The 23,509-nt window shown below is 46.1% G+C and overlaps 1 protein-coding gene across 7 annotated transcripts in view; it reads left to right on the forward strand.

The window, feature by feature from the left end:
* Nucleotides 1-23,509, forward strand: part of ARMH3 (armadillo like helical domain containing 3) — a 105,534-nt gene that overhangs the window by 61,758 nt on the left and 20,267 nt on the right. For 6 of the 7 annotated variants that reach the window (XM_046943103.1, XM_015288786.4, XM_015288787.4 and 3 more), the window contains one exon: nucleotides 15,943-16,021. The exons of the other annotated variant lie outside the window; for it this stretch is intronic. In XM_046943103.1, the coding sequence (XP_046799059.1) occupies nucleotides 15,943-16,021 (79 nt within the window). The remainder of the gene's footprint in view (nucleotides 1-15,942; nucleotides 16,022-23,509) is intronic. 7 annotated transcript variants of the gene reach the window in all.

The following is a 23,509-nucleotide window of genomic DNA, read 5'->3' on the forward strand; positions in this document are numbered from 1 at the left end:
TCGTTACTGATTGTACAGATATCGCCCTGCCTCAGGTGTCACCTTGAGCTGCTTGGGATTGGAAGCCAGGGTTCGTTTGGAGGCAGCAGCACTTTATTCTGGTCTTGTTTTTATACTGTTCCTTCAGCTCCTGTTTCTTTCAGACTCAGGGAAGTGAGCTGGCCTTTGCTACCTGGCTCAGTGTGGCTAATTTTAATGTTTATGTAAATTTTATCTGTCAGCAACTTCTCAGGCATCAGCTATTTACTTCAAAGCCCTTACCAAGGGTAAGGCAGTGTGCCAGCATCCCTGTCCCACTACTTGCAGGATGAAGGAGATCACTTCACTTGCAGTCACCTGTCTGAGTTACACATACGGTTTGTTAAATCTGCCACTACCTTTCTGTTGAGGTGGCTGAAATCCCATGCTGGATGTCTGTTGGGGTTCGCTGCTATGGCAGGGAGTCACTTGTTATCATTTTGACCCACATCAGCTTTGCATAGGGATAAGAGGGCCTCCAAACCTTTCTGTGGCTTTCTGCTGCTGTGTGCGTGTAGTTGTCCTTGGTAATTTACTTAGAGGAGGGATGCCTGAGGTGCCCATGCTTTCCTTTGAGCATGGTCTCAGATCCAGCAGCCATTGGCAACATTCTGGGAATGGCAGAGAAGTGTGTCAGTGTTGGAGCACTGGTGGAGGGGCAAATAGAATGGTGAGCCTTGGAAGGCTTTTCTTCCCTTGCGATTTTACTTCAGAATTTCAGTCATTATCCTCACTTTTCCTTTCCTTTCTTTTTTTTTTTCCTTCCTCCTTCCAGAAAGAGCTCAGGAGGAGCTGTCAGGATCATGAACTCATAAGTCTCATGAAAATGAAAACCATGCCAGCTGAGCAAGGCATGATTTTAATTAGGACTAACAGGATTTTTTGCCTTTTTCCTTTCTTGCTAGCCTTGATTCAAATACAGCTGTTGAGAAGGAAGGGCTTCACCAGTTCAGCATCCTATAGTTTGTCAGCTAAAGAAGGGTGAACTGTTGAGACCATTAGATTTTAAAAATAAGAAAATAAAGGCCTTCGGTACTTTGTTTTGGTAAGGGGACAAATGTTTTCACTCAAGCTTTGCAGAGTGATGAATAGAACAGGGACATAATCTAGTTTTTCTGTTGCTGGTTGCTGTTTAAAGGAAGTGCATGATGGATAATTTATCACTCATTCATTTTTCTTTTTGAGTACTGCGGATCCTCCTGCACTGCTCTATAAATAGAAATCTCTGAAGACAAACCTCAATTTCACTAAATCCAAAATCATCAGTTCTCATTCAGTGCACAAGTTAGATGGGTTAGGAAAACAAATGGATCAGGGTGAGACCTCTGCTGTGAGTGCCTCAAATAATGATCTGTACTTTGTGAAGAGCATTTATCTATGAAGACCAGCCACGGTGGATTAAAAGTGCATTATATGGAAGGAGGCAGATGTGAAGCAGCACATCGTACTGTCATCTGCCAGCCCTTGTTAGCCCAGCTGTGGGCACTGGCTGTGTCTGCATGGAGGTGAGGACCTGAGGCTCTGTGGCCCCAGCTGATTTTCCTGCTCAGTGCTGGTCTTGTCAGGCTAGTTCTGCCCCTCTCTGCGTAGCCTGCTGCAAGTATTACACAGCAGAGACTGCAAGTGCTCTGTGGTACGCTGCTGGCCTGACTAAGTGCCAGGCTGAATTTACCTCCCATCCATTTCCTCACTAATCCATGGTGCCTCTGACAGAGAAAGCCATCTGTGTTGCTGCCGCTTTATCGTGGCTTGGGGAGTGAAATAAAGCAGAGCTATAGTCTTGCTTGCAGTCTGATGTTTTTAAAGCAGTTTAGGTGACCTGTCGCATGGAAACAGCCCTCGCTGTTTAGCCTATAGAGGAGGTAAGTACAATGTTCCTTGCCTTGCTGGGTGCCAAGGGTGCCTCTGGTTCACATCTTTCTAAGCAAACCTTTGCTTCTGCATTGTCAGCTATTCAGTCGAGAGAGTTTGCTCAGAGGGGAACAGTGCTGCTGTGGAACCCTACTAAGACCCCATCTGCTAAGAGCTTGTATTGATTTGTGTCTTAGTTCGTAAAAGCCTTCAATTCTCCTTGTGTAAATGCCATAAATAATGCATACGTTCTAGATAGAATGTGCTGTAGGAACCTCCCAGGTATCATTTTGGTCTGGGTTGAACTAAGCTAATTTAATCACAGTTAGGAGTTTCTCAGTAGCTGCAAAGCAGAAAGTATATTGCCTTATTCTATTTTAATGCATTAGTCAACACACAGAGGTGGGAAGATAAGTATTTGAAAGTGGTAATCAACTTTATAAAACAACACCTTTTAATGCTAAAATATTATAAAACTTCATCTGAAACTCATTGTAAATCACATATAAACACACAGCGTAAGTATAGTGAAATCCAGTCCTGTGCCTGGGATTTGTCTGCATAATCCCCACATTTGTATGCCCCTTTGTCAGAAGGACTGCAGTTCATCTCAGCCTGTACATACATATATATATACACTAAATAAATCATTTTGCCCACTCATAGCAAATTGCCATTTTGTGCTAGCAGCATTGCAGAGTACATTTTAGTAGGGGGTGTTGATGAATAATTTGTTCCTTTGAGATTCCACGGGCTTAAGGGCACCAAAATGTATTTTGAGTTGGACCAGGTCCAAATCAAACTTCTTGGCAGTCTTCTGGAAAGTATATGGCAGTTTTAGAGGTGACCTGTTTATGGAAATTTAATCAGATTTTTGCTCTATTTTGTCTGCTATGTGTAAAGAAAACAAATAGGTAGAGGGATGTGGTATTTGTTAGTGAGGATTTTTTCCTTGCACTATTAGAAATACCCCGCGTATTGAGGCTGTGGAAATAGGATGATTTCACTTCAAAACGTTGTGTGGTCATGGGAGCTTGGGTTCTCCTCTGTACTGGGGAGATCAACTGATGGACAGTGGTTCCTGCACAGCAGAGAGAATGTATTTGCGTGCCCATAAATTCATTCTGATCAATGTTTCCCTGGCAGTTACTTGATATTAGTTACCACAGCTACAAAATGGAGAATGTGTTTGTGTGGTGTGAGCGTTGTTAATTGAGAAAACATGGATGCATCCTATTTTCAGAGCTGAGGCTTGTCTTCCTGTCGCTGTTCTGGACTTGATAACGCCAAACCTGCTGCTGTGATCAAATGGCACACTACAGGCTACAGCTACAAGCCAGTTTTGGAACTCACTAGTTCTTCAAATTGTATTAGCATCAGGTGCTTTGTCTTGGCTACAGCAGGCAAACCATACGAACCAGGCTGCCTTTTGGCAGGTAGTCTTTAGGAGTTTGGAACCCTAGGTTAACATTCACTTGAGAATAAGCGATGTGACAAAGCACTTACGGTGGAGCATCATCAGAAGGCAAAGGTGTCGTGGATGGGCTTTCTCAGGTGATGGGTGTGAGCGTAGTGCTATGTGGTGTATTTTCTGGTCGTGAGGGAGGACGTACAAATTTCTGGTAAATTTTACAGTTACTGGAAGACTGGCAGAGGGTTAAATCAAGGGAAGGAATGAGGCAGAGTGATCTGAATTGCTTTTTAAAGTATTAGACAGCTCTGGCCTGTCAAAGATGGGCTGTATCTTGCAAAGTAAGGATATAAGAAGCATTGGCTGACAGCTGTACTCTCGGTCTCTCATGAAATGCTCAGCTAAAGAGATTCATTGGACCCCTGAAACATTATCAGGATCAGGAAATTGACTGTTACAGTCACGTAGTTTTTGCAGTTTTATCTGGTGACTTTCAGGGAGTGTATTTAACAAACAAACAAAAAGGATGGAGAAGACTCAGTTGTCAGAGAGGCTGGTAAAAATGCTTCTGAGATTTCAGCATCTTATACTCCTTAAAACTAAAGCTGGGCTATTGTCTTTAGAGTGCTCAAGCACCTTTGAGAAGACAGAATGCCCAAGCAGAACTCGAGGCTAGACCCTGAAACCAAATAGAAGCTGTAAATTAGGTACTCATTTTTGACAGATAATTAACCGTTGCGGTAAGCTATGGAATTGATTGGTTCTTCATATCCAAATAGGATTCCTTTATGAAAGATGCTCTAGCTAGCTGCTGCTTTGGGAGTACACAGTGCGAGGGCAGTGCTGTAAAACACAACAGCCTGTGATATGTGCGAGTTCAAATAAGCTGATCTAGTGACTTGTAGTTACACAGATCGGTTAAAGACTTGATCAAAGGTCTCCATTTGCATTTGAAACTCAACAAATTAGTTCCTGATCTCTGTGCTTCAGGCTCATGTTTTTGCATTGTGAGAATTACCTCTGTCATCAGCCTTAATTCTACTGAAATTTATCAGTGCGGCAATTAAACAGCCCTGAGACCTATTCTGAGTTGTTGCTGCTTTTGAGAGCAGGGGGCAGAGGAGAGATTTGAGGTGATGATGATGGGCTGCAACCTTTTCATCTTCGTGCAGCCCCGGTCATGACCATGCTCTGTGAGTGTGGGCCAGAGCCCAGCAGTTCTGCTGCAAGGAGTGTGGGGAAATCACTGCTGAGCTTGGACTGCTGCTCCAAATGTCACGTCTGTCGTTCATATCTTCACCCATACGTGCTTCAGTTTCCATATGGGAGCAGGGATCTTCCCTGTTGTGTTTTAGAACTGCGGTGGCTTTATAGTAAGTTGTAATGGCAAAGAAAAGCTTGAGTGCCTTCAGAGAGGTTGGCTTTTCTTTTTCTTCCATCATAGTCCTTGTTTAAAAGATGGTTTCTTCCTGAATCAGTTTTGCTCAGCATCCCTGTTTAGTTGTGGAGCTGATGGATGGGAGTACGAAATCCATGCTGGGAGATGGCCTCAAACTTGGAGAAGGGTTAAATATGCTGTTTATTTCAGCAAAGTCTCTCCATTATGGTAACTAACATCAAGTACGTACAGTTCAAGGAAGTATTATTGTGGTGCTGGTGTTCTTACATGCTGGCCTCAGAGATGCTGGAGTCTTTAGGTCAGGACATCAAGGCATGCTTTGACATTAGAGGTTCTGCTTACCTGCTTCCAGGGTCTGGCACCCTGCAATTTGAACGCAGCAGCACTTTGCGTGTGAAGGTGGGACGTGAACCGACTCTTAGGGTGCCCTCGGGGGGGAGTCCATCAGAGGAGCAGGGCTGTGCCCCAGCAGAGCGGCTGTGCTGAACCGCAGCTCCTCCTCAGGCTGGAAGAAAACATGATGACCTTGAACAGCTAACCTCCATTTCCATGAAATGGCTAAAATCACTTAGATGCGAGGGTATGATTGATGATATGTTGAAAGCCTTTTAATGAAACTAGGAAAGCTGTCAATACTCGATGTGGCTCTATTACTGGGTCAGGAAGAGCTGGTTTGGGGAAGGGTCTGAAAAAGCACAGCCCATTCTGAAGCTCATAGCAGCTGCCCCAGCGCATAAATGCAGAACATCTACAGGAGCTTCACTTCAATCTCAGCTCTTTTCACACTGACTCTTAATTCTGCCTGTTGAATAATGGCAGAGGAGGTGTTTTGTGTGCAGTAAGCCATTAAGGTTTGTTGACACTCAGGTTTGCTGTGTCAGATCAGGCTCAGCACTGTGTTTACTCCTGCTCTCCTGGGCTGCTTCTGCTCAGGCGAGAACTTCGATGGGTTTATAGTAAAGATAGTTTGGAAAGAGCTTGGATAGAATCATTTTCCAGTGGCAGACTGCAATCAAAATACTTGGCAATATTTGCCAGCTTTTATTTTGAAATATCTCATTTATTTTTTCTTTTTACCAGTTGGAAGGTTTCAGTATGAACACGTGATTTGTTACAGTTTTTCCTCCTGGATTCCTGTATGCCAGAGCTGGGTTTGAAATCTTGAGTTTTGTCCAAATGAAGTGTTTGATCAAATTAGAGAAATATGCCATTTTCATGGAGGTTTAAGGTCACAGAGTGTCACTTGGAATTTGAAACAAAGCCAGATTTTTAAATCTTTAAATCCTTCATAAAAAAACTTCAGTTCTGCTCTAATTTTAATCATCTTGCTTGTTGAGTATGGCAGCGTGGCTTGTCTGCAAAGCCAAATATAGGCCTACCCTTTAGAAAGCATTCTGGTTTCTTTAGCTGGTTTTTTGTGGTTTGCTGTGGGATTTTTTTTTTCTTTTTCAGTGATGTTTATGCAGTTTTCTCTTTTTCATACAGTAAGTATGGTGCCAGGTGTTGGCTCTCAAACTGGTAGGTGTCACTGCTCGTTAGCATTGAATGCCACAGCCCGTATCACTTTACTCTGTCCCTCAGCTAGTACGTGTTAGCTGTTAAGGCAGCAATTAATCCCTTTGATATTGAATGGGTTCTGTAACCGTCTGACCTGGTATTTCAAATAATAATCAGAGTTCTCTAATGTCTTGCGTGGTTAAATTCCAGTAGGAGTCTTGCTACAGACAAGGAAATTTTGCCACGCAAGCTAACTTACATAGAAAGCTGATGGTGAGGAATGCTTTCTAAATACGCTTAGGAAAGTGGTGACTTAAGCAAATGCAGTGTGGGTGAGGGGAAAGCACGGTTTGGTAGATGGATAATGGGCAGCACAATTGTTTCATGTTGTGCTAACAGGCCTTCTTCAGCAGCTTCAGCTGGTACTCCCGTTTCACCTGGCAGCTCTGCATCACTCAGGTTAGAGCAGTGTCTGACCTGGGTTAGGCTGTCACAGGTTTCACAGCGTGAATCCCTCAGTGCTAATTTTGCACATACTCAGAATGAAAGCGAGCCAAGGTAACTGAAGCCATGCTGATCTATTTTTTCCTTTTTAAATGTGGGAAATCTGCCATATCGTTCACAGTACATACGGTAGTTATTGGCAGCTTTTAACTTTGCAATAGTGACCTGTATGCATGCAGAATGCCTTCTTTTTTTTCTCTTCCCCACTATATGCCTCCCCTTCTCCATTTCCCAGAATGCTTAAATTGAACAACTTCCCCTTCTTAATGTACAGCAGCGCTATTACCTCAAACATTTCTAGTGCTGAGATGATATTGTGACAGCTGGCTCACAGCAACACAAGGAGAGAGATGTAGCTCCCTGCATAAACTACATGGAAGTGGTGAAGTGGGGCAGGAAGAACAGGGATCTGCTGGCTGCAGTGAGCGGACCAGGTGGGGAAGGCTCACCTTCAGTCTTTGAAATCAAGACCTTAAGGGAATTGAGGAGAAGTATCCTAATACAAGTAGTTAGCATTGTGAGGTTTTTTTTTTGCCGACGCAAGTGTAATAGTAAAATGTCAATTGAGGATTCCAACAGCCCTGTAATGCTTTGAAGGTTTAGGTATTGGAGCAATTCTGAATCAGAGAACTTAAAGAAACGAATGCAGTCAAGTATGGTGATTCCCTTTTTGACTGGGGAGGCTGTTAGAACTGATGCGCTTCCCCAGTATGTGGTTGTAGGCCATTACAAAAGAAAGAAGCCAACGTTCAGCTCACAGAGGAAAGCCCAGGCCTCATGACTGCTTGCAGAGCCTCTGCCACCTGCTTGATATCACATGTAACTGATGGAAAAACATGGCTTTTTTGTTCATCAAGGCTGAAAGAAAAAAGTTAAAACTTTCAAAGCATAAAAAGACATCAGTAGCAGAGTGCTGTAGGAGTTTGGGCTTCTTCTTTGTCTTATTTGATGGGAAAACACCAGCAATTAACTCTGAAACGCATGATGCTCCATTGCTTCTTAGATTGAGGAACCCATTTGTAAGCAGAGAATGTGCTCCGCTGGCCTTGCCTGCAGTAACACCTGGAAAAAGAACAGAGCTGGGAAAATGAACATAGGTGTGGGTTACAAACCCAAAGCTTTGAGGGAGCAGCCAGCATACATATGTACATCAGGTATGATTGTGGGCGAGAGTGGGAATTTGACAAGAAAATAATCCTCTCATCCTTCACGTAGCACGGGAAGATGTGCTCCCAAAGCATAGCTGTGTCCTTTGGCTGCCAGTTGAGCTGAATGGTTGTCAGCATCTGCCTGACTGAAGCTTGGGGCAGCATAAAGATATGCAAAAAAAAAAAAAAAAACCAAAAAACAAAACCACAAACAAAAAAGAAACCTCCAAAATCAAAACAATCCTACAGCACATTCAGTGACTCTGAAAACCCCTGCTGTAGGCTGATGACTTACCAAGCCATCACTTATTGGCTGGGATGTGATTAGTTGAACCCCAGTTCTCTTCTTGTCCTCGCTGTTGCAAAATGAACTGTGAATGTCGGTGAGCTGGTTAGCTTAGAGTTTGGCATTACTCTCTGCAGTCACAACGGATTTCATACCCACACCTTCCTGTTGTCGGTAGGTCAACTGATAACTTGTTCAGCTGCAATAAATCACGTGCTTCTCATCGTCACCCCTTAAATACTCAGAGTTGATTTGTGAGATCCACTGAGGGAGCTGGGGCTTTCAGGGCAGCAGGTCTAGTTAAGTAAATAGATGGGTGCACGTGAGGTCCAGCATAGTGGTTACATACCTGTGATGAGATGAAGCTCTCCACTGGTTCATAAACCAGATACCCTGTCTTGGGAAAACAGAATCTTAACCAACTACAGATGTCCCAGGCTTTCAGGGAGGAAACAAATACCATCATGAGAACATCATACATTCAGCTTCAGTGGTGTTTGGCTGTATAGCTTACCTTGGCACTGAAGGCTACCTTACCCAGCTGATGTATGTGACATCATACTGAGGATATGGCATTTGCTCCGGGGCTGGCCGGGGTTGTCATCAGTCATCTTTTGGTCGTGGTCCTGGGTTTGGCACAGACAAGGAGAAAGACATTGCTGTGATGGCTTCCATCGAGCGTTTCCCAGCAGAGGTGATTCTCATTTGCACCTGTGTGATGAGGAAACACTGTGAGCTTTACAGCATCTTGTATTTTCAGAGGATTGGACAGTAAATAACAGGTTTTGTTCTATGTGGTAGCAGGTAGTGTCTGAGCAGTTAGGGTTGTGAATTCTGTTTAGATGATTACATGGCTGTGCAGGTGCAGCTATAGCTGACACTTACTGTAATTAAGTTAATTAAATATCATTGTGGGACTCAACTTCATTTCCTTCCTGAAGTAGGTTTGACTGCAGTTGATTCTTGCTTAGGCAGTGTTCCTTCCTCTCTTTCTCTCAATGTGATTTGATATCCCCACTGCTTCACAGCTCAATTGCCTTGTTCTTCACTCAGTCACTCCAGACAAACGCGGATGCCTCAGTGCCTTCCTTTCCCCCTGGGACTTCTGTCACAGGCACAGGATTTATGGGGAGCCAGGAGAATAAGGTTATAGTTTGTTATCTGACGAGAGATTTGCTGCCATAGCGTGCAATTAGGATGCTCAGGGCCACATGCAATACCTGGAGGCTCCCATTTGACGAGATGAGGGGAGTAAGAATCATTTCCGTGTACTGTAGATAACGTGGGGGTGATGGCACGTGTTGACTATGTTAATCAGGCTGGCCATCCTCATTGCCTTTCTCAGAGAACTTTAAAAGGTCGTGGTGGGGTGATTTGTGAACTTAAATTTCACACTTAGGTATGTTTGGAAGCTGGTGCCTGCACTGCACGTGGTATTCTGTGCCGAATACGGCATCCAATAAGCCAGATCTGCTTTCCTTAAAGTTAAGCATCCTGTGATAAAATACTCATTAAGTTACTAATGGGCATAAAACTAATTTAAAATACTGCAGTTTTTGATTGTGTTTGAGGTTTTGCAGTGCCTTGTGCCTCGGGAGGCTTGGATGGAAGGCTGTAAGGCGAGTGATAAAACAATGGGAAGATGCTGACCCACTTAGAGGGGCTGCTGAGAATAAATGTTTGCCAGAAGTCCCTTCCTTCTGGTCGTCACAGAGAAGGTGGCTCCACAAACCTGGCTGATAAACCACTCAAAAACACTTCTTTTCTTGATTTCTCTTGTAAATTGTATGACATTGAGGCAAGAAATTTATTCCTTATCAAGTGACAGCTTCACTGTAGAGGAGCAGTCCATGACAGACCAGTAGGCGAATGAGAAGAGAGACCCTGTTAGTGCCCCGTGCTTCAACAGGTACTTCTGTTCCCAATGGACATACAGAATTGTCTCCTTTGTCATTCCTATTAGTTAAACTAGCAGTGCTGTTGGTTATGTATAATAAGAATTTCAATGCCTACTAATTGTGAAAAGGGAACAGAAATGCATCTAGGCTATGACTGAGCTAATGAATACACCTGGGAGAGTGTCACAGGAGTGACTCCAGTGGTGCTTTGGCTGCGTGAAGACGTGAATTGATGTGATGCCACTGTCCCAAAAGAGTTAACTGCTCAGCCATGAAGGCTTCCTTAGAAAAGAAGCCAAAGTTGAAGTGGTTTAGGTGTGAGGATGGAGGTATTTGATTTGCTTGGCTTAAATGTGTGGATATGAACTCTGAGAAGATCAGCATGTCCTACCAGGAAGATATCAGGTTAGTACCCAGCAAACAGTGGAAAGGTACACTGCAGAGCTGCGTGTGGGGTCATGAATCACATCCTCTGCTTCTTTCCTTGCCGAATGGGGCTTGGTAAAACAGTGCAGGCAACTGCTGGAAGCTTTTGTCCCTCCTTATTAAATAACTAGACCACGTATCTCCCTCTGCCGTGCAGCCTGTCATCGCGATCAATAGGTTTTGGTGTGGCAGAACTGAGCGGGTGTAGCAGGCTTATTTCTTGTGTGAAATTACAGAAGTGCTGACTCAGGTGTTTCCTGTAAGCTGTGAAGCGAGTGCTTTTGACTCAAGTACCCGTCTGTCTTGGATTCTTCCCTGCAGTTTTTTTATTGTGTCTGGAAGATGCCTCCTCCTGTGAGTTGTGGTCTTTCAGCCTAATGTCAGTACTCATTAAAGTGCAGGAGCAAGAGAAATTTAACAGACTGAAGTTAAACTGCAGCAGAAGGAAGACTTGAGTGAAACATTCCACGGAGTTTGCTTGGGTTTAATTGGCTCTCAAAGCTTAGGTATGGCAGGTAGGCATGCTTTACAGCAATGCCTCATGGACGTGTGATAAAATAATCGAAACCCTCTCACCTCCTGCCAGGTGGAGCCGTACATACAGAGTAACTCAATCTAATTGTTGCAGGCACCGAACAGATGGGGTTTTACTGCCTCGAGTGCTGGGTGTGCATGAAAGAGCGATGCCAGCAGGATCCTTGCCCCAAACAAAAGCTCGCTGAGGCACAGCTTGCTGTAGGAAGGCAGGCTGCTGGCTAGGAGCTTGTGCACAGGTCTCATCAGCCAGGAATGTGACGGGGAAGAGGATAGGTGGCTCGTTCAGTTTGGACCCTGGGTGTGATTTACTTGCTGCCTTGTGCTTGAGTGGTTTGCAACGTACTACATAGTAAAACACTGAGCCTGCTTCATTTTCTTGCTTGAAAACACTGTAGAGGCAATTGTTGTGACTCCCATTTTGTAAAGAGAGAAGCTAAGGTGTGAAAGGGTCACTGTCGGCCAGGTATTACCTCCTGTGTTCCACCCTAGCAGCGTGTAGGAAGAAATGAGCTTTTGTGCTGTCCTGATTGTACAAGAAGTGTTTGGTACACGTCCGCTTTATGTCAGGCTCTGCATGCTGGGCCGGCAGAGCGGGTGCAAAGACTGGCTTCATGCAGGGAGTGATAGCTCCGCATTCCTCTCTCCTTAAAGAGCTTTGCAACCCTTCTGTTCTTCCCTTAGCCTACTTTCAGCACCTCCCGAGTGCTTAATTTCACTTCTCAGGACAGGAGGACGGTGTGGTCTTCTGGGACTCTGGAAATGTAGCTGCCGTCAAGCAGGAGCGGGTATTAGACAGCTCATCTGCAGCAGCGTGATGGGGAGACTTTGGAGGTCAGAGAAAACGTGCAGGAGTGCTGCCTGTCTGAGCAGGGTGATTTTGCTTTCCCTGCACATTGGGCCCAGAGCACGAGGTTAGGGCGGGCAGGGCGCACAGCTTGCTGCTGTGGGTGCACGTGGGCTAGAGGATGTTCTTACAACGAGTGACAAATCAAACTGAGGAATCGATTAAATCTCTTCTTTCCATGCATGCCCCATCAGTTTTCACGGGAGCCCTATGCTGTCAGCGCACTGCATCATCAGAAGTTGCGTCTTAATGTTTCACCCTCAGCTTTTCCAAAGGGCAGCACTGTTCTGTGTTTCGAGTGGCTACAGGCAGCCTGACCTACGTGGTGATTCCCCCACATCTCAGCTTGCAGCCCATCCATTTTTGAGGCAAGAGGCCAGCTGCAGTCAGCTGAAGGCTGCCCGGTTGTAGTCGCCTCAAGCAGCCAACGCAGAAACCTTTGGCTGTCATAGTGTTGCAGTTTGCAGAAGGCAGGCTGCCCTGTGGTCAGCTGATATGGCTCTGATCATCAGTATGCTGCACTCTTCACCTCTGGTTTTTTTGATCCTGTCTGCGTCTCCTTTTCCCTGACTCTCTGCCTCTTCATTCAGTGCTTTGGTTTGTTTTTTCTTTTTTAATCCTTAGTTTATTTCTAGCTAAGATCTGTAATGACCCAGAGTAAATACAGCACCATTATGTTTTCTTTGCCACTGCCTTTTTTTTCCAGTTTCTGAGCTTTCCCTCTTCTCTTGTATTTGAGACCATCAGCTCTCCTGGGACAGAGGCTTCCTACCACTGTTTGTACAGCACCAGTTTCCGTGGGACCCACTTTCACTGTCTAATAACATGATTAACACAGCTAAAACAAATAAATGCTGCTTTGGCGCCCAGGTTCCTAAATCAGGGTGGAATGCTTCAGTTTTTTCCTGCAGTCATTCCCTTCTTCCCAAGAATACATGCAGAGAGTAAGCATGTAATATATGCATTAGTAAATGCAAGTGTCCTGAAAAAAAATACAGGTTCACATGCATATTTTCATGCCTACTGGCACCATGGCATCCAGGTCGTTTGCTCCCTAAGAGCTGTGTGGAGTGATGAGAGAATGAGTTTTGCTGAGAGCACAGGCAGGGCTATTGTGCTGCTGTTTTACCCCCTTCTGCCTGCTAAACTTCCTTCCTCATCCAGCAGCAGTCTCTTCTCTTGCTGGTAACTGAAGTGTGACTGTCAGAGGAGGCAGCGCTGTTGGAGTGACATCCCTCTGGAGCTGCTGAGTTCTCTGGTCCCTGTGGATCTGTGTCCCAAAAGCATTCTGCAGTTTGTCTGACAACTGGCAGGCAGACCCACCAGGAGCTGGGCTGTGCAGATAAGTGCCTGTGTTCACCAGCAGAGCCTATAGGACACTGCAATGTTCTGTCTTCCTGATGACATTTGACCGTTTCCTTGCTGTGTTGAAGATGCTGGTGTTTTCTGAATACCAAAGGTTTCCTTTCTTTCTTTCTTTTTTTTTTCCCATCATTGATACGAAAGTCTGAGAGCACAACCTATCAGAAATCCTTTCTAACAGCTCTAACCACTCCTTTTCCCTCCCTGAAGGTACTGTGTACTGGCTGATAGCCCAACAATCAAGGCAATCACAGTGTAAAAATAAAACACTGCCAAGGCTCAGCTGTTTGGCGCTGGTGTGTGAACTAATGATGGCAAAGCTGCTGTTCTATTGTCCATAAGGGGGAGACTGTGCCTGAAAGCTGTGCTCCCCCGTTGTCTCCGTGAGCACATGCCTGGAGTGGCAGCTCTGCAAAGTGAAATTCCAGCTGTTAGCAGCAGCCCAGGAGGCCAGTTGCCTAGAAGCACACCGCAGGGACAGCACAGCTTTCAGGAGATGGAGGAGTAGCAGAGGTGTATCAGATCAGTTTATGCAGAAGGGCTCCATTACCGCTGGGTGCGGATGGAATTTCTCGTTTCAGGTGTGAGAAGGAGCTGTGCCACATACAGAGCCAGGCCTCCACGGTGTGTGCTCGGCAGTGAGAACCTGGCTGCACAGAGCCAGCACTCAAAACAAACCCTTGGTGCTCCTCCTCCCCAGGCTGCCTGCAGGCTCAGGGAAGCAGCTCTGCAAAAAGTCAGGTTGGGAAAGAATTGTTGATACTGAGAGAGTTCTTTGAACCAAATTAAATGGCTCAACTTCTAGTCGCTGAAGAGTTGTCCGTATGCCTTTAGGGAAAGGAGGAGGGAGGCTTGGATTCTTTCTCCTCTTTAATGTCTGTTGTTTCTCACTGCAGTAGCAGCTGGTCGCTGGGTTGGCTCTCCCTGGGTGAATCCCAGCTGTGCTTGCAGGTGCCGCTCCACTAGCTCAGATCCGAGCAGGGATGTGTGAGCAGGCGGCCCGTGCTGAAGTGCTTCACAGCACTTGGATACAAATGAATGCTAAATCTGTTCCCTGGTAAATGTTGGAACCATATGAGTGCACTGAACCCCACCGAGCTGCCAAACCTTCTGTCAAGCCAGAAGTTAAGTTGTTGTAAGTCTGCATTCCCATTTTTTTTCAGTACCTTGTAGTGTGTCCTGTAGGAGTGTAAATACGACTCCAGCCAGGCATGAAACACGCAACTTGAAAGCTCTGGCGTTCAGGAGGCTGGGTAATGGAGAGTGTGATTGTGACTCACAGGAGCTGTTCTCTTGTTGGGTTGCAATGGGAAGAGGCTGGGCACATCTCTGCCTGCGTATTCCCTCTGCTGCGGAGGGAGAGGGCATGCAGCAGCCTGGCAGGGGCCCTCCTAGGTTTGCTTTGCTGATGTAGCTGTCGAGTTGAGTGAGACTGCAGAGCCCCCTGTGCTGAGTATGTACTGATGGGTAGGAGTAGCCAAGGGAGGTGTCTGCCCCGTGCACAGGCTAGGAATGGTGCAGTGAATCTGCAGGTTCTGTCTTTTCTTTTGTTCTCTCTCTTCTCATTCCCTTAAAGAGGTAAGGATGCCTCCAAGCTGGTTTTCTTTCCACCAGTTGTGATTATCCATGGAACATCGCTTATTCCTGAACTCAGTCACCAGCTCTTAGCTGTGACAAGGTCTTGAGAGAGTGGCTGAAAGCCTTTCTGGGAGGGGGAGGAGTGGGGAGGAGGAGGAACACATTAGAGCGCAACAAAGGGAGCTGCAGTGAGTTTTTTGTGCTGATGAACATGAGAGCAAAAGCCCTGACGGCTGCTGCAGTGGTAATTTGGTCTGGCAAGTGTTCTCCAGGCACTGTCAGCACACATCTGTGCCAGCACTGGTGTGGGCTGCTCCCACCACGAGCCCAAACCTCGGCAGTGGATCTCACCAGTGGGAGCCAGGCCAGTTGCATTCAGCAGCCTGGGGAGCCCTTACTGTCTGACCATTCATCTGCTCAGTTGCACCTGGAAAGCACAGTAGAGGCTGAGGAAATATTCCAGCTGCAGCTTTTTTGTTTTTTTTTCCCAATTTTTTACCTGTGTGTGGATCCACCTGGAAGGGTGGGGGATATATGTTCTTGCAGTCAGAGACACAAAGCAGAGCAGTGCTGTTCCTGCTGCTGTGTTTGGGACGTTGGCATATGTTATTGCTAGTGATGTAAATTGAGGCTGAGAACTGAAGTCATTGCGGTTGTCAAAGGAGTGGCTGCAATGATGGATGACCACAGGGAAGAGCTGGCATCAGACTTCTTCAGACCGGGGTGGACATCTACTGCAAAAAGCCACTAGCTTAACTTATCAGGCAGTGAAGTTGCATAGAGCAAAATGTCGGGCAGTGCTGATTTGGGACAAGGATCGAGTGGTTCAGTTCCTGAGCGGGATGGGGCAGCACTCTCTAGTGTTGCTGTCTGTGCTGGAATGGAGCAGTCTGCAGCCTGTTCTCAGCAGGGCAGTGACTCCTCTGCCATTGCCACAGGCATAGTCCTGAACCTCGTGGAACAAATGGACCCACGTGTGCCTGTGATTGTATTTTCCAGTGAGTGTGACTCGATTAGCATAGGGCTCTCAGCCTGCAGCAAAGCAAGTGCTATAGTGCATTGAGGGAGAAGCTGTTCTTGGAGAGCTATGGCTCCATGAGCACTGACTGAGGCTGGCAGGGAGTTCATGCTGCATCCCTGAGCTGTTCTGGAGACCTGTGAAAATTTCCCCTCTCTGTTTCAGAGCCATCATCAATCACTTCAACCCGAAGATAGAGTCGTATGCTGCAGTGAATCACATATCTCAGCTCTCTGAGGATCAGGTAAGCCAGGCATGTGACTGTCTCTTCATTCTGCTCTCTGGAATACAGGTATTGTGGCGTGCCCTGTGCTCACTGCAACTGGTGATGTGCAGCAGTCTGAGGGCAGAGGTGGGGCTTTTCTTGTTCCTTGTTCAGATGTGGATGAGAGGAGGGCAAACAAGGCCTCAGCCTAATTTATTATTGCATGCAGACATCTTGGTCCTGTAAATGCAGAAGAAAGGGTAAGAATGATAAAAATAAGCTGCGCTGTCAGCAAGTGTGGTTGGAGACTGAGAATCCTGGTGTGTAGAAAAGGGACAGGAAGCTTTTGGCAGTGAATTTGCATGTTGGAGAGCTGTTGGATATCTACTGTGATATCAGGCATTTATAACTTAGGCAACGGTTGATGGAAATTTTCTAGGGTAATTGAATTCCGTGTCCTGAACAGTTGTTTTAGATGGATTTTTGGAAGGAAAAAAAAGAGGTTTAAATAATAATTAAAAAAAAGTGTTACGGTTAGGTTTCCCTTCCTTAATTTGGTCTGCTCTCCTCTCTTCGTGTCCTGCTTGTATTGCATAAATGTGTAAATGTGGCTTCTTGAAAATAGGCTGCTGTGCAGGGTCTCGCAAAGGGAAGAGATGGCCTATTTCCCAAAATAAAGTATTTGGATTATATGTTAATCACTCTTGAAGAAGTGAATGACTGCACGAGCTTATGGTAGGCAAAATAAAAAGAGCTGCCATCAGACTGGGGGGAACCATCCAGAGACAGCTGTGTCGGGAGCTCGGGACCTCCTGGAGCAGAAGCTGTGTATGCGGTCCAGAACAGACCTCATTTGAGTCACCTTGGATTGCTGCTTCCACCAACGTGGGGTCCTGTGCTTGTGTTTGTTAAAGGTCCTGACCACAGCTTGCTCTACAACTCGTTTTTTCCCCTCTCTTTTTCCTCACCCCCTGTCCGGAATTCTTTTCATCGTTACTTGATGATATCCTCCCATGCTTCCTGCTAACCTTTCCATTTATTATCCCACTTGATCTGTAATATATAACACTCCAAAGTCTTTCACTGAATGCTGTGCTAATGCAGTGGGAAAAAAAGAATGGACCCTACTGCTTTTTATTCTCCTCTTAATATAGCTGGCTAGAAGAACATTGGTTTTAATTTACTCAATTTTTCTGTATTGTTCTGCCCTTTTTAGTCACTGTACCCCCAGCTATGCTTTGTGAGGGCTTGTGTTATAAATCCTCGTTCGTTGATGATCTACTGATTGCATCAACCCAGGCCTCTAAAAAAAGAAAAGCCTTTGATAGCCCAATTTAAAAGGGGGCTCGGATAGAAGGGAATTTTGCATAGTGTTTAGGTTAGACTGAGAAAGGAAACGAGCTTTTCACTGTCAGCTCTGCATAGTTTTCATCCTCCAGCAGTTCAGGGAGGTCAAGTTAAATCCTTTCTTCCCTGTGTTACTCTTTAAATAAAATCTGTAGCAGCAGGCAGATAATGAAATCAGTGCTGATGCACGGAGCATTTTGAGGAAGGTGATTAGGAAGTTGAAAGGCATATTTCTCCTCTTCTTTTCTCTCCCTTCGTAGTTTCTCTCAGCATAGGGAGAACATCAAACGGCTCAGAACTGGAATAGGCCTCAGTAAACTGCAGAGGAATAACGGAGCTGTCACTGTAAGAGGGGCTGTGTGGTCTCGGTGAGGGTGTTTAGTCAGCTCTCCACAATTTGCTGCATGAGAAGCAGAAGGAGAGGACTCACCTCTACTTCTCATGAGCCAGTAAGCTCAGGTCTGTGCTTTGGAGTGTGGGATCCCCTCCGTCAGTAGCCATTCCATGTGCTGAGAATGTGGGAGGTGGTGGTAGATGGCTGAGGTCAGGGCTGGAGTCTGGCTTGTTGTGGGACAACTGAATTTGTTGTTTTCAAGTAGTGTTAGTGGGTCAGCTTGGGGTGCGGACATCACCTCTTGAGCACTGCAGTCCTTTTTCCTTCCAGCTGTACCTCTGTATGCACTTAATTCTCCCTCCCTCTTCTCTGCATAAGTATTTTCTACACAAAATTGATCCTTCTTCCAGTCCTGTTTTCTGAAGCGCACAGCGCAGAAACTTTAGTGGTGACATTTAAAATGTAATTGTTGACTTGTGTATCCATACACACACACATACTGCGTTTGGGACTGCTGGCTTTCTCTGTTACTGGTGCAGTTTCAGGAGATTGACACTCGTTTCTCTGAGGACACTTGTTTTTACAGTTACCAGGACCAAACTCTTCTTTTAATGAAGTTTTCCTTCCCAGAAGGTAACCTTTGGCAGATTTTCATATGGCTGCTCCTACTCCTCTATGCTATCTGAGAATCTCCTATTAATCAGGCAGGCATGTCTTTGGCACACCTCTGTCTGAGGGGGATTTTCTGAGTTGCTTCCAGTTCACTGGAACCTGCACAACTTGCAGACTGGTGCTTGAACCTGTATGAAACTTGCTGTGCTGTTCCCTGACTGTTCTGGCACCCTGTTCATGTGTTAGATTAACTTCTTAATTTTATTTTATTTTTAATGTCCTTAAGAGTAGCTAAGTAATCAGCTGAAAGAGGTTTTGTTCTATCTTGTTCTTTTCCTAATCCTGTTGAAGGCTTTATTACCTTGTTAATCACTAGTGTCCATTTATTACTGTTCTCAGTCTGTCATTTAAGCGCTTTCTCCTTTTTTATTTGTAAGCATTAATGTTAACGTTATTACATGCTGTGGAGATTCACAGACCCTTGAAAAAGATGGGCATGAGGCTATTCTAAGGATAGATTGCTAATGAGCCCCTACTGCTGTACATTTTCAGTCCTGTAGATCTCCAGGAATCCTGGTTTCAACCCACTGGTCTGTGCTGTAGACAAGTAGATTGACAAGACCTCATGGCACTGCTTTGCTGACTGGTTTGTGCTTTATCCAGCAGTTGCATTGGAAGAACTGGTAAGAGATTCCAAGGAGTGCAATCCCATGCCAGGGATTTAGTGATGAGCCATCTCAAGCTATAAACAGCGTGTTGGTCTTGCTAGTAGTGCCACTGTGCAGAGTCTGATCACCAAAGCAAAGTCATCATCCTCTTCCCTTCGCTTGCTAATTTGTTAAACCTGACTCCAGTGTTAATTTCTTGTTTGTGTGGCATTCTCCCTCAGCACTTCTGGCTCCTGCCTGCTTCTCCTTTGAGGAGATGAAGGATGCTAGGAAGCTGCACAGTCAAAAAGGCTGGCAGTTATGATCAGTCCTATGTAGTTTTAGCTCTTCCATGTAAGTGATTATTCCCAGATCTTCAAAGACATTTAGGCCCCTTCTCAAGTCAAAGGGCAGAGTAACCCTCTGTGCAGTGAACTCATGGGCTTATCTGTGCAATCCAGACAACTGAGCTGCCTTGTACTTAGCATGTGAAAGGTGTTAGAGTTTTCTCCATGCTGCATCTGATTTGAAAGGCTCCTAACATTTTCCAACAGGAGCAATCGAAGAGAAGCAGGTCAGTGTGGTGAGAAAACAGCAGCACAGTAAAGAATTGCTCTGGAAGAACAAGCGTGGGCAAACAGGCTGAGGACACAGGGCATGAAGGGCCTGAATTCGGGTCTCACATCTGCCTTTTCTGGATATCTAACAGTTTTTCTAGAGAGGCTGAAGTGAAAGAGACGCAGCGCTATTTTATTTCATTTTTTGGCCAAGTCTTCTCAGAGCAGGAATATTTGGTGGTGCCTCGCATGCCAAGCAAGTCTTGTGCCAATTGACTGCAGGATGAGGTAGTGAAATTGCTCACAGAGGTCTCATTTTCTCCTTGGCACTTGTTCTCGCTGTGATTTCCCCTGTAAGGGTCCTATGTTTGAGAGGGCAGGTATGTGGGACTGCTGATACTTGCTGGTCAGAAACATGCCTGTGCTTTTTCTGACTGAAGGGCCTCTCTCTGCACAGCCACAGCAGGGGCACGAGGTAGCTCAGGGTTGGAGGTGGCATCAAGTTCAGCGTGAAAGGCTGTTGTGAACACCTCTACTGTGTATGTTCGTGTGGTAACTGCAGATGGAAAGTGCTGGGAGCCAGAACAGATTGCGGTGGGAAAACAGGACGACTGTATTGGTTTTGAAATTGTGACAAATGAGTATAACAGTCGGGTCAGTCCGTTTTGTAACACGTTTGTAACTCAGGGAGCTGCAATCTGGTTTGATTAGACGATCTCAAAGAAAGGCGTTTTGGTTTTGATGTTGCTCTCCAGTGTCGGATGGTCTCTCTGCCTTCTCCCCCCCTCCCAGCCCCTCAATCCACATGGCTTTTAGTTCCCAGGTGGGGCTGCAAGGCAGCGATCCAGCGCACAGCTCGGGCAGCCTCAGCCACGTCAGTGCCTTGCACAGAGAGCCACAGAACGGCACAATTGGTTTTAGATGCCCCAAGGTATTCTCACTCAGAGCCATTGACGTCACGGTTTGTTCAACTTGCTCTGTTTTCCATAACCAGCAGTAAAAGCGCTACCTGATACAAAATGCTTTGTTCTTTCCTAGCGCTGCAGGCGGTGGGGTTAAGAGTTAAAACCTTCTGGCGTGTGTGTGCTTGATGTTTTTAAAACGCTGAGTACCATCAGTGCAAAGTACTACTACAGTAATTCCTCCTAATCTCCCGCGTTAATACAACATGTTGTGAGCGCTCCAGAAATACTTCAGAACAATTTGGACGTAATACTACTTCAGTTCTGAAATGCAGTGAGCTTTGGGGTCGAAAGCATGCAGCTTGCTAGCGCTGTGCTGTGCTCAGCAGCAGCTATGTGAAACTCCAGCCAAAGGGTCACCAAGGCAAAGCCTTAATTTGAGGTCTTCACATCTTTGCCAGTCAGGCAGAGGTGTTGGCCTTCATGGTCTCCTTACAGACACCTACTTAGGATTAATGGCTTGTATCGGATTTTATTGTTTAAATAGGAAGATCTGAGCTGTACCAGGTGAAATTTGAATCACAGCTATTTTTGAAGGGTTCTGTATAGGATTTCTTCTGGAGTTGGCGAATCACCAGCTTGCCTGGCTGATGAGGGCTCTTTGCTTTAGGTGCCTTTCTCTTTGGATTACCAGGGAACTATCCGCACAATTTGCTAATGCCTCAGATTGTTTTATGCAGTGTGCCAGACCGAACGGCTCTGAAGGGGCTTCGAGGACTGATCAGCTTTCCTACAAGATTTGAAGCTGGAGGTGAGCCTTGGAGCAGTGACTATGCGCTGCGCAGTGCCTTTTATTGGCATGCAGAATGCAGTAAAGCGTGTGTCATTGGAGTGGGGGGGACAAGCGTGGTAGGTTGTAAGAGGGACAAAAGAAGGGCTTTATTTTTTAAGAAAACAGCTGCTGTTGGGGAATTGTAACCATATTCCTAACTCAGGCTCAGGGATCTGAACTAAGAAATGGGAGAAGCCCTCCAGTTTTCTTCTGCAGGCTCACATAGGCTGCTCCAGCATCCTGGCTGCACCTGTAGCAGAGGCAGCGTGACCCTGCCTCACCTCGGCTGCTCCCAGAGCTGTCTTTTTGCTCTCTGTGCACTGCAAACGCTACAGCTTGTCTTGCTTCCTGTAATTCTTGAGCTGTCCTCTTGGGCAGATTAGGGACTGCATCAGGGTACAAACTGGTAACAAAATAAGCCCATTAAACTTTGAAGCAAGACTCTCCTTCAATTCTCATGGCTATTTTCACATCCGTGCCTGCCTTTCATTAGAACCACCGGGACTGATAAGGGTCTGGAAGCTGCTGTGACCACTACATGCTGAGGGCTTGTTCTTCTTCCTGAGCAGCTCTACAAGCAGTCCTACATGCCTGCTAGGTTGGTCTCACAGGTACTTAACCACAGCCCCTTCTCCTGACTGACTTATCTGGAGGATGGTGCTGCAGGCTACAGTCTGCATTGCTTCCTGGCTGCTCATGCTGCCTGGAGCAAACCTTGAGCCCATCTCTTCCTGCATGGAAGGGCAGCGCAGGGGGAGCCAGGCAGCATGCACGGCGTGCTGTGCTGAGTGCAAGGCGGTGTTAGGGATTGCTGTCACTGCTGAGCGCCTGTGTGGGGCAGGGAGAGCTCCGCAGAGGATTGCAACAGGGTGATCAAAACAGTCTGCATTTATAAAGATTAAATTACAACTTTCCACATCTGCGATTAAAGGAGGAGCTGTCAGCGGCTGGCTTGAGAGAACACGCAATTCAATTTGCATTTAGTAAAACTTCAGATTGAGGAGAGTTTTTAATCCCCTGTGGAATCGGGAACAATAGGCACTGGCTGTTGCCAGGAGCATAATGCCTAAGTTACCAGGCAAACTTCTCTTTCATCCTTCATGGCAAAGCTGGATTTGTAGCACTGTACTTTGTTACTCCGGTCCCAGGCTCCACCCTAAGCTTCCTTCCACTCAATCGCCTCTCTGCGTGAGAGCCCTAACAGGGGCAGGCTGTAGCCTGCTGTGCCACTTGCAGCCTCAGCACCCTCTGGCCTTTGCTGGAGTCACGTTACCTTCTTCCATAAGCAGACAGGCTTTGCAATGACCGCCAGCCACACTCCTGGGCTTCTTTAGGATAAAGCCCTGCTTTCAGAGATTGCCAGCATCCCTTCTCTCTGGTAGTATCCCGCTGTAGCAGATGATGTTTTTCTGCCTTCTTCCTCTGGATCGTCTAGCTGGAGCTGCAGCTGTTTCCCTAAAGTGACAAATTGGGTCATTGCTATGATTTCTAAGTGGGAAGCAAATAGAGCTTTGCAGTCTCTGTGCCTCCCAGAGCAGGAGAGTAAATGCTGCTGAGCCAAATGGTGCTGCACCTGAACAGAGCTCACTCAGCTGGAAGATTTGTTCCCTTGGCTCTCTAACGCTTGGCATTTGAATGCTAAGACTGTAAGTTCAGGCTCCTTGTCCACAGTAGGATGCTGAGAGGCAAACCTTTTAATAGAGGAGAAAGAGGCATCTCTGATGTGTGTCACTATTCCTGCTTTCATGGGAGATGTGAGGCAAGCCGTGGGATTGCTCAAGGAGCTGAGATACGTCATTCAAAGACAACAGGAGAGTAAGGATGGATGTCCAGAGATGGAGCTGGGAAAGATGGTTCTGCATCTGCCAGGGGCTATAAATCAATTCCGCTGCCTTAGTCACAGGGCGCTTGGATTCCCCTACGGCTCAGTTAAGGCACAAATAAGCTCCTGGGGAGCTAAGTATTGCTAGCAGCACATGCTGTTTCAGCAGCAGCATCTGCCTCTTTGCTGGCGTGAGAGCAGGCCTGTGGGAGGATATTAATTCTCAGCCTTGTGCTTGTGTTCACCGGGGCAGTTATTCATAGGAATTCTTCTTTCACTTTTTCCAACCTATGGGTCTAAGGTCTCCATCTATTGCTTGACAGCAAGAACTGCTAAAAGGGGAGTCTTTTCCACCCTCTCGGACAAGAAGCTGATGAAGCAGGCTGGACAATGGTCTGAAAATAACAAGGATTTCTGAAATAAGTTGATGCAACTCAGCAGCAATCGGCACTTACGTTGTTAACCGTTGTCACA

This window comes from Gallus gallus, chromosome 6, assembly GCF_016699485.2.
Source record: "Gallus gallus isolate bGalGal1 chromosome 6, bGalGal1.mat.broiler.GRCg7b, whole genome shotgun sequence".
In the NCBI taxonomy this organism is placed as follows: Eukaryota; Metazoa; Chordata; class Aves; order Galliformes; family Phasianidae; genus Gallus; species Gallus gallus.